The sequence below is a fragment of the Poeciliopsis prolifica genome, unplaced genomic scaffold (genome assembly GCF_027474105.1).
Source record: "Poeciliopsis prolifica strain line A6 unplaced genomic scaffold, Auburn_PproV2 SCAFFOLD011, whole genome shotgun sequence".
NCBI classification, from domain to species: Eukaryota; Metazoa; Chordata; class Actinopteri; order Cyprinodontiformes; family Poeciliidae; genus Poeciliopsis; species Poeciliopsis prolifica.
In genome coordinates, this window is record NW_026562386.1 from 2251293 (window position 1) to 2262650 (window position 11358).

Consider the following 11358-nt stretch of genomic DNA (forward strand, 5'->3'; position numbering starts at 1 on the left):
CAAGTTTTTAGCTTCTCACCAGTGGAAACACTATTTTAATGAACAAAATAGTCACATTTGTAGATAAAGGATCAGTAATGTGAAAAGGATCTCACATATTTGCCTTGATAAATTAAAGGCACACAGTATTACAGGAGCATTTACTTTTTTCAGCTCATGTGAAAGAAAAACATTTTAGTTTGATGAGTAGAGGAAATGATCGCTGTATTTCCCTGTCTGCTTTCAAGTCATGCAAGTACAGCTCAAAAGATTTTAATGTGTGAAAGTGCAACATTTCTTCACAGTAAGTTCAGGAAGTGAGAGATTCATTACATAAAATTAAATATTTCAAGCTTGAATCAGTTGCAAGCTGCGGAAAAACATCCTGAGGGCCCTAAATGCCCCGCGAGCTATAATAAAAAAAAACATTTTAGTAGTAGAAGTACACAAATATCTTTACTAGTTTGCATGAAAATGTAAAAAATACTTGCCAGCTAATGCATTTAACCATTTTGTCCAAGACTTGATTCGTTTAAGCTCCAGAAAACTAATTTGTCTTCACAAATTTCATAAACCGAGGAATCATACCTGCTGCTGGAACCGCTGTCTCAGATATTTAAATGGTAACATGTTAAATAGTCAAACACACAGAAAACAATCTGGGTTTATCAATTTTATTTATATTTGTATATATATTTATATATATTATATTGTGTTTACTTAAACATGATAAATGCAACGTCTCATGTTAGCTGTAACAATAAAAATACAATATCTTTGTGTCCTTAAAGTACGTAAAATTAAAACAGCAAAACAAGTAAAAAAAAAAAAAAAAAAACACCCTAAGAAGTTCACAGAGGTACAAATATACAGTACAAATCTATTGTATTTAAAAAAAAAAGGGTACAAATAAAAATGCAACAAAATAGAGATATTAATGCTTTCTTAAAGTCAGGTAGGTGTGGGTTTTTTTTTCTTCCTAAGGGAGCACTTTGGGTCAACAACTCTAAGGCTTCTGATAGAGATCAATACATATTGGTACGGCCATACAATATTAAAACTCACTATACAAAGTTCATACAACCTGGATTATACTTGAGGATTGAATGTTACATTTACATAATTGCATATATTTTGCAGATTTAGGCATTTTAAAAGAAAATAGGAAAAAAAAGATGCTGTTCAGTTTTTAAGTTTCACATCACAAAAAGCAATGTCACCTTGTGCAGAGGAAAAAACAAAAAAACAAATTTAAAAAAAATCATGTCAAATCTGAAAATACAGACTTCTTTAAAACTTTTAACCATTTGCATTCTCCTGATTTGATTTGACATCAAGCAACACCACAATCTTACTAAGTTTGTGTTAGCAGTTTAATAAAAGATGGACGTAGTTCATACTTTTCCGCTTCTGCCGCCCAGAAACGTTGGGACGCAGCGCCGGACCTTTCACAACCTGATGATTCTGGCCATTAAAAACCTACTGATCTTGTGCAATAATAATAATAATAATAAAGAAACATCTGCTCTGTGCATCTGTCTATGCATGGGTTAAGTGGAAGGATTTCTCCTCCACAGCTGATGCTCTTGAACTCATCTTGTAAAAAAAAGTGCTGAGGAAAGCTTCTTGCGCTTTCTCCTCCACATACTGAAAATCTACAGATTAAAAAGTCAGAGATAGGAATATAAAACAAACAAAAAAAAAAAAGAAACAAAACTAAAAAACGGGAGGCAACGAGTTCTACAAAACTCAGTCTCATCGACGTGCGCAGGTTTCTGCTCGTCAAGCCTGACCTTTCTGATATGCTCTCGTACAACCTGAATGGAGAACACAGAGTCCGTTGTTCGTTTGGACACATTGTACAAAGCTGAATTTAAGGCATTATAAACAAGCGTCATCATCATCATCATCTTCGATCAAAGCTATCTACACAGGAAAAAAAATACAACCTATCTACAGAAACACAAAACCTGCGATTTCTCCACGATTTTGTGTGCTTTACAATTGGAAAGTCTTCAGTTTACCAACAGATTTCATTTGCGAACACTGAAGGACGACATTTAGTGCAATTTTATACAACGACGTGACGGAGGATTCATTTTTTTAAAAACAGCACATGCCACTCAAAGCGAAGGATGGGAACAAAGAGGAAATCATCGACGCAGGACGGCCTCGCTTGGGGGGGGGGGGTTGAGACCACAAGTGGCACTGCTTCCACCAGACAGTGAACCCCATTGAAACTGTGACCTCAACCAAAACAACGCCGGACGGACGGTCCAAGAGGCGCGTCTCGAGTGATTTGGCTTTAAATGCGTGGCGTCAAAGAAGGAAGATGGAAACGGTTTCACTCAGCATTCAGAAAGACGACAACTGTTGGACGACAACAACAACAAAAAACACAGAGGTAAACCAAAAACACTGCTTTTAATTCCTATAAAGTAGGTCAGTCAAAAAGAAACGTTTCAAACGACTGCATCCGACAATCAGAGCTGCTGCAGCTCAGTACACTGAAGACAATCCTGGACGTTGGTACTGAGATTACTGCATAGAAAACACCAAGACCACATAAAGTTATCGACTCACGATGAATGAGTATTGCTTACGCTTTGACGAGCATGTGTTGGGTGCTGGGCGGGGGGAAAAACTAAACCCTCTTTGCCCTCGTCCATCGTAGCAGTACAGAAATGCCTTCCGCATAAAAATGCATTCAGGAATCGATTTGTAATCAATCACACTTCAGTATCAACCAAAACAAATACCAAAAAGGTTCAAATTGTCCATTCCTGAACCTCTGACTGTAATACGCTTTACTGCAACTACTTTTATAAACTGGTTTGAGGTCAAGAAGGAGAAGCCATACGGCCAGCAGAAGCAGTAGCTCTGTGTGTGTGCAAGAGAAAATCCCCTGAAGCTTTTGGGCAAAATGAAAATGCTTTAAAGTGAATAATCGCGTTATATTCAAGTTTCATAAAAAAGGACCAGAAACTATTAATGTGTCGCTTTTCTGATGGGAATGTCTGCATGAGGAATATCGTCTGATTCGAGACCTCCGGATGCATTTATGTATGATCTAATTGCACTTTCAATTTCTCAAGATAGAAATACGTCAGAAGGTAGGAACTGCAGCATTCATCTCGGCTGATTTGTAAACAGTTAAAAAAAAAAGAGAAAGAAATACAAGTCAGTTTTTTTTTTTGTTCTGCTTTCTCCCAACAACACTTCAAACTGATTCCCTTCAAACGACGAGATAAAAACAGGAAGCTGTGATTCCTACAGAGGATGGACTGAATGAACACGATGGGCGACAGAAGACATTAGAAAATGACTTTGAATTGAAACACAAGCAATCTGTTAAACCAGAGCCTCCTGAAAAGTTGCATTTCGGAAAATTAACGAGTCAACAATTTAGTTTAAATGTTGTTTGAATTTAACAGAAGAGCGTGTCGAAACTGAAGACCAAAATAATGCATCGTCTCTTTGTAGCGGACCAGACAATGAAATTCCCGGGACAGCCAAAGGCTTCGGGGGGAAACAACAAAACTATTGCTTTCTTTAAAAGAACGGAGAAAAGACAAGACTCGAGCTTCGACACGGCCTCGCTCGCGCACACACACGCACGCGCACACACACACACACACATTCTCCTTTCAGGGCAAATTGCAAGATGCAACAGGTGGGTGTTTCTCTCAATCGTTTCCCCCCAGACGGCTTAAGTGAAGAAGCAGCCAGCGCCTCCTGCAGCGAATACATGAAAACGCACCAAAGTTCACCGACCTGGTGGAGAAAGCCGAGAGGTACAGAGAGAAGCGGGGCATCGATTACTCCCTACGTGGAAAAAGAAATGTACTCCAAATGACAAAAATCACGCTGGAATGCAAAACTCTGTTGTCTCAGAGAGAAAAAGGCATCGTTTCAGTTCTGATGAAATGGAGCTAAATGAAGGAACAGGGAATTGATCAGTGAACAACTCGATTGTAAGACATGCAAGCCTGCGCCGTTTTTTGCCCTGAAACAGAATCTTGCGTCTATCTTTGGAGACTGACTTACTAAAAACGAATGAGTTGGAGAGAAACAGAGACAGATTTCCTGCTGACAGCTGGTCTTAATGGACGACATCACACCCTGTTGATGTCAGGGGCTCCACTTTTTTGGGGGGTAAATGCTTCATAAATATACATATAAAGAGATAAAAAAAATAATATTTTAGGAGTGTTGACATCTAAAGATCGCTGGCTGTGATTTTTAACATCAGAGTTGGTAGCTGTGCTTTGAGGCTGCACGCATTGTTGCATTTCCCATTGAGAGCGTTTTGGTCAGAAGGTAAAAGCCAAAGTGTCGTTTTGTGAAAATGTCCAGGTGTGGGTACAAGGAGGTGGAGACGAAGGAGGGAGCGAGGAAGAGAAAAGCAGTGTGTAAGGACTATGGCAGGCGTTTAGAAGCTACATACGTTCTACTTAGCTTTTCATGTTCCTGTCAGACCTCAGCAGGCTGGGAAACCAAAGGTTTCTGTTTTTCGTGGCTGAGTAACATCGAAGCGAAGCTCCTCAAGAAGCTCGACAAAATCATGTGTCTTTGTGTACTTTTAGGTGTGCAAAATCTCAAACATTCTGAGGCTACATTCACACTGTTTTTTTCCTCTTTCTCTCCTTGTCAGACTCGTTCTCGCTCCTGGCAGTCTCTCCTGCGGTTGCTACCAAATGTGATGCTACTTCCCTGCGTTAGAGCGCCCCTCGATGGACAGTTTCACCTCCTGGGGGATGAAAGAAGGCCTCGTGTGGCCAGAGGCGATTATCTGAGGGCGCGACCCTTCGTCTCCCTTCATGCTGTATCTTTGGAGGCCAGGCGACGACCAGCGCCTCTGAGAGGCGCCGAGCGCGGCCTGCGTGGCGGGCATGCCGGTCCCGGCGAAAGCGGAGCCCTCTGTGTGCAAGTGGTAGCTGCTCTGACTCCTGGGATGCTCCGTGGAGGTCCGGCCTCGCCGGACGGGGGATTCAGTGTGTCCAACAGCTGCTAAGTGTGCTTCGTCCTTTTCCAGCACGCCGCCCTCGCCGTCCTGCTGCCGTTCTCTGTGGACGCGGTCCATCCTGAAGTGAGCCTGCGGCCGCAGCTGTTGGGGCGCGGGAGGCCCCATGAGCTGGTGACCGGGTCCCGATGCCGCGTTGCTTTTGCCTAAAGTTCTTGACACGTTCTGCTGCTGCGAGTTGTGATGCTGCGGTTGCTTCTGCAGCTGCGGCTGAAGCTGCTGCTGCTGCTGCAGCGTGATGGACACGCACATGTCCCCTACTTGCAGGAGGTGGCAGGTCAGGCCGTACAGCTGGGCCGTGCGCTCGGGGCTGCACGACGACCAACCCTGGCCGAACACAAAGAACGGGTGCTCTGGCGGGACGTCGATGGTCACCTTGCTCTGCTGCTCCCCCACCGTGAAATGCAGAGACACCAGACCCGGTCTCTGCTGGCTGGACCGGATGTCCATCACCATGCTGGAGTCGATCTTGAGCCCTCCGCTGACCTCTGCACTTCGCACAAAATCCTGAGTTTGCAGATCCTCCACACGCTTCAGCTCCCCCGTGGCCAGCTGGATGATCGCCCCCTTCATGAAATGTGACGGGTTACTGCCAGGCGCCGCCGCCGGGATACCTGAAGCTTGAGTTGGCTCTGCTGCAGAGTGAACCGATGGCTGTAGAGAAGGCTGCTGCTGCTGATGATGATGCTGCTGCTGCTTAGCTGCGGTCGGCTCCACCTTTTCAGGGAGGCCGGCTCTGCCTGGAGACTCAGAGGTTTTAAAGCTTGGGTTAATGGAGGCCTTTGCGGCGGCGGCGTCGCTCGCCTGTCCTGGGTAGTGTTGCTGCGGCTGGGACTGACGCTGCAGCTGATAGTCGAGAGGAACGAGCACCGGCTGCCCGTTGGTCAGCATAACGGCGTGACCCGGCTGCTGCTGGAGCCCGCCGACTTTGTGTTCAACGTAACTCAGCGGTTGCGCCGAATGCACAGCCCTGCTGGAAACAGCCGGGCTCTCTCCGTGGACGTCTCTGGTTCTTTGGACCCCCTGAGAGAGATTCAAGGGGGCAAACGAGACCTCCTTCCGCACCCCGCCAACACCTTGACTCGAGCTAGCCAGGTGGCCAACAACCTGCTGCACCTGGGAGGCAAACCGAGGAGTCAGTGTGGGGACATTTTGAGTTTCATTGCAACAAACATTTAAATCTTAAAAGTTGCCTTTTGAAATAAATTCACAAAACTTTTTACGGGCTACTTTTCCCACAGTAGAATTCAAGTCCTTTTCAAGTATTTTCAAGTTAAGTTTTCAAACCTTTCCAGCTCCACATTTTGTAACCAAAACTACACAAATTAACTAAAAAAAAACAAAAACAACAACAAAAAAAGTCCTACGATGACAAATTTTACAACCTGTAAATGACATACTGACGGCCAACTTCTTTTTTTTTTTACAAACTTAATACATTTTGATTATAGCCTGCCCCGGTGAAGATAGAAAACAGAGTAATTAGAAAAATGTGCATTAATTCCAATCAACATCATCTCAATAAATTCAACAGCATGGTTGAAATTTCGTGCCTGTTCTAATTTTTAGGCTCCATTATTGAGCCGTGAGCAAGTCTTACCTCCAGATCGCTGTCCGGAGTGCTGCGCTGACCAGGAGAGCTTCGGCCTTCCAGGCGTCGGTTCTGCAGGGCCCTTTCTTGGCTGTGCTCCTGCGCTGCGGAGATGGACACTACCTGCTGCAGATGTGCATTTCTGGAAGCGTAGGCAGAGTCGTGCAGGACGTCCCTGACTCCTTGCTCTTTATCGCCGCCATTAATCTCTGCTTCGTTGTGGAGGTCGCCGGGGACGGACGCCCCCCGGCTGCTCTGGGGCTGGTAGAAGATTGGCATCCCTCTGGAGCTGATCTCTGAGGCAGGTATGACCCCGATAGTACCAATGTGCTGCTGGGCGGCTTGCTCTGAGGGCATCATCAGCGGGACGCCACCTGGCGCTGCAAGTTTGGTAAACGTATGAGCCTGGGCCTGGGGAGGTGGGGAAACCACTCCGTCCTGTATGACGGATGGATAGGGAACCAGGTGGGACACGGCATGGGGCTGAGGGATGGCGCCTGACGGAGAAATCAGCGATCCAGGGACGAAGCCGGACGGGACGGCGTAAGGAACGGCAGCGTACGGTGAACTAACAAACTGGAGAGACGGATGAGGGATGTGAGCGTAACCCAGGGGAGGATAGGGAAGGCCTGGATGCTGCAGGAGGGGAGAGTGTACGGTGTATGTGGGCGAGATGTGGCTTAACACTGGGTGGAGGCTGGTGGGCGAGTAGGTAACAGAAGGAACAGCCACTTTATAAATCATACTGTACTGATCGACAGGCCCCGCTGAGATGCTCTCTGAATTATCCACTCCATAGTGATGCTCCGGATGAGTTCGTGGCCACTCTGCTGATGGATTCCCTCCCTGAGTCTCACTGCCGGCTGCAGAGTTGTGGATGGAAACAACTTCAGCTTCTCCGTTACCTCCTCCAGCGGCGCTGCTGGCGCCTACCGAAGCTCCGCCCCCGCCCGCCCCTCCGCCACCGCCGCTGTTGCTGTGAGGGAGGTCCCTCTTCTTAGGAGGCAGGCTCTCCTGGTTGCGCTCCTGAGCTGGTTTCATTGCAATCCTTTGACCAACCAAGTCGCTTTACTGCACGGCACAGGAACTGAAACCTGCAAGCCAGCCAGCCCGCACCGCAACCAGCTCTGAAATCACCTGGCTGACCCTGTCTGCCAGTTCACCTAGGAAGACACACAACACACACACTCAGGATGTGTAAGTCTAAGGCGTAACTCAACATAAAAGGAGAAAAATACAGAACTGTTTAGGGTTTTTTTTAACAGTAGACATGTCATACTATGAGTTGTGTCTAAAAAAGAATAATTGCGCTTCTCTGAAAAAGTTTGTAAATAAAAATAATGCATGCAATCAAAAGCTTGGCTGGTGCAGATCAAATAATAAACCATTTTAATAAACTCACCTCTGTCACAACATAATAAGCAATAAATCAATTAATAACATGACACATTCAAGCAAACTCAATCATTTCTATTTACATAAATTATAATTTTTCTCTTTTTTTTTTCTTCTCTTCCTACCAAAAACTAGATGACAAAAGTCTTCAGTCTGGTGCTTTTGTCTCAACTAGCCCTTTGTTGAAGAACAATTTTGTTCACAGAGACTTTTAAAATTTATTTTATGTATTGTTTTCTGTTGTTTTGTTTATTCATTTTTGATATTTAAACCATCTTCCGGTTCCAGTGTTAAATGTCCATTAGAATTTAAAGTCTATTGATCTTTGAGGAATATGAACTTGCATTATATTGCTTGAAAGTGGTCTTAATCCAATATTGTTTATCGCAATAACTTCTGGAGCAATTTATCGTCCAGCAAACTTTGTTTTCAAGACTTAATTTATAAAATAAAAATAATTGCAAATTTTCTAAAGCCAAAAAAACACACAAAAAAAAACAACTAAATAACTGTTATAATTATGTAAGGATTTTGAGGTCAATATGAGATTCAAAGCAAGAAAAGAAACAAAGATTCACTGACCTGATAATAGGAAAAACCATTTTCAGATTTCTGTAAACTTTATTAAATTACATTTTTTATGTTTTAAGACCATTGAGATTTAATTTTAGGATCTACATAAATTAAGGAAGCAATAACTACTTACACGATTGTTCTTCTAGATGTTTTTAAAAACCATTTAACCACACAGCACAGACTAACTTGATGACAGGTTTTGCTTTTTTGTTGAAACCTCTGTTTTCGAAGCTAAAACTTGCTCAAAATTCATTCATATTTGGCCAAATCCGATGATCCCTCAACAAAAGCTACCATGCATGTAAACGTAACCGAATACCTGCAGGGTAAAAATCTGCGAGGCTGCAGAAAACCTGCACATTAAAAAAGCATTACAGCCATAGAGGCATCAAAGTGAAACATGTACAACTACCAAAGAACTGAAATTACAACTAAATTTGCATCAGAAACACACCAGACTCTGAGCTATTTATAACATGAATCATCTCAAGTGTTGCCTTCTTTCAGGGGGAAGATCTGTGGCCATTGAACCAGTCTGCAACATGTCAGCTTCAACTTCAGTAAAATCACTTTTAAACAGGGTGAAGAGTTTAAAACAGGCATGTTGATCAATGGTTGGAATCATTTATTAATTTAGTAACTTTTTCTCATTTCTCTTTATGCACATTCTTGATTTTTCTCATCGAAAACTTCTCAGCTAAAATTTAAAAAAAACCACAAAAGAAGAGAGGAATCAAAACTATCGCCAGAGTTTTGGGTTTGTTTAACTTCCATATCAAAAGTCAGTTTTAATCGTTAGCCTCCTGGCTCATTTGGCTAAAGTTAGCTAGCTACCTGGACATACATAAATAGTTTCCTCTTTAAATATTAGAGCTGGCACGGTGACAATTATCCCCCCGGCAATAAACACTCAACACGTTTCTAACGCGGACATTTAATAATATCGGTTCATTCTATCAACACAGCTGTTTATTATCTGAAAACATCGAGGAGGAGGAGGCTAGTTAGCTCCGCGGCTAACTAGCCACAAGAGTCTGACTCACAGCTAAGATGGCAACAAACGCAGCGTTCGCCGCAAATGTGCGTCTCGTCCCGCACACTCACCTTCTAATGTCATCGCGGACGGGCGTTTCTTTGTAATAAAAACAAAAGTGGACATGCGAGGGGGGATGATTGGAAGGGGAAAAAAAAAATAATCAAGGCTAACGAGTGAAGCCCATCTCAAAGGCCAGCAGAGGCGCTCGCGAATGATGTCACTGCTTGATTCAATTTCCTGTTTTTCCAAGTAAGTGGTGTGTAATGTCTATTTAAGAATAAGCATTTGTGGTCCAATTATGCGGGAGGATGAGGCAGCAGCTATAAAGCAGGTGTTGAATGAAGTCAGTTGAATTAATTGATAGAATAAGCAGCAGGGAGGGACTGCTGTTGGGATGAATTAGTTAAATAGTTGTATATTACATATAAAGAAAACACCAGATTCAGTTTCTAAAAATGTAATAAGACTGACTTTTAAAAAGTCCACTGAAAAGTATACCCGGAGTATGCTTGACTGGGGCTTCTTTTCCTAAATTACTGCATCGATGCAGCGTAGCATGGACGGTGTCAGCCTGTAGATCTGCTGAGGGGTTAGTAAAAACCTGCATTGCTTTTATAGCATCTTGCAGCTCAGTGTTATGTTGGACATGAAGCTCAGTGATGCCATGGTGGTTAAACACTGCATTTCAGCTTTTTGAAATTTGGATTTATTTTGAAAAGAGTACTTTGAGCCCCCAAGTCAGGGTCCAGTCTTTTTTTTCCCTTAGAATTAGATTAACATAAGGAAAGCAACGATTATTACACATTTATTACACATGTCCAGGAGCTCTGTGGGTGGTGGCTTTTAAAGTTCTGACTCTTTAATGGGCTTTGCTTCAAAATCATCTTAAAGTTGCTGTTCTTCCCTTTGTTTGTGCAACTTCTGCTACACTTTTTCCTTCCACTCAATTTTGATTCAATATGCTTGGACACATAAATCTGTGTTTCTGCCCTTGCAGTCTTTCCCTTGAAAGTACAGATCCTTCTATGGCCATAACATATTTCTGTTTTTAACAGCCTTATATAAAAATGTTCTAAGAAACTACATTTGTAATTTTCATAATCATCCAAATTAACTGGAACTCCTCACCTCTCCATTCCCTACTAGAAATACATAATTTTGTGTGATATGAATCTGCAGAAGAGCGCATTTGAATTTCACATTTTGAGTTTAATCAAGGAAACAATTTGTCTTATGTTTCCATTTTTTGTAGTGCACCTGCACCTCTACGATTGTCATTTTTAGAACAAGAAAAACCTTATGTGAGACTATTCTAGAGCAACAGAAAGTGAATTGACCTTTTTGTTTTTGACACATCGTCATGAAGCATACATGCCTGGTTCTGTACATAGATGTGAATCAGCAGCACAAACCCACAACTGATATAAAAAACCACACAAACACCTACGAATACTAGGGACTTGCAGACTCCTTCTAACCAGACGAGCTGCATCCTTATTGTACAATGCTTCGAGTCAAGAATAAATTTAGAAGAAATATAAAACAAACGACGAAAAGCAAAGCTAACAGCATGGACGGTGAAGGAAAAATCAATCGACCTCTACTTTCAAGTGGAGGAATGAATGCAGAACAAGTCTGTGTCGACTGTTGGTTCGGTCAAAATTGCTTTAATAGTTGATTTTTGACTCTGTTAGAGTCCATTAGAGTTTTTCACACTTTGATTGCATGAAGCGACTTAAATGACACACAGCAGGGGGA

General features: G+C 42.9%; 1 protein-coding gene across 1 annotated transcript; it reads right to left on the reverse strand.

The window, feature by feature from the left end:
• Window positions 1-920: 920 nt before the first annotated feature.
• atxn1l (ataxin 1-like) lies at window positions 921-9795 on the reverse strand. Its single transcript, XM_055036913.1, has 3 exons — window positions 9669-9795; window positions 6603-7756; window positions 921-6118 (listed from the first exon to the last, which is right to left on the reverse strand). Exons 2-3 carry the CDS (start codon window positions 7632-7634, stop codon window positions 4685-4687), a joined length of 2466 nt encoding a protein of 821 aa, XP_054892888.1. The 5' UTR covers window positions 7635-7756; window positions 9669-9795; the 3' UTR covers window positions 921-4684.
• Between the last annotated feature and the right edge of the window lie 1563 nt (window positions 9796-11358).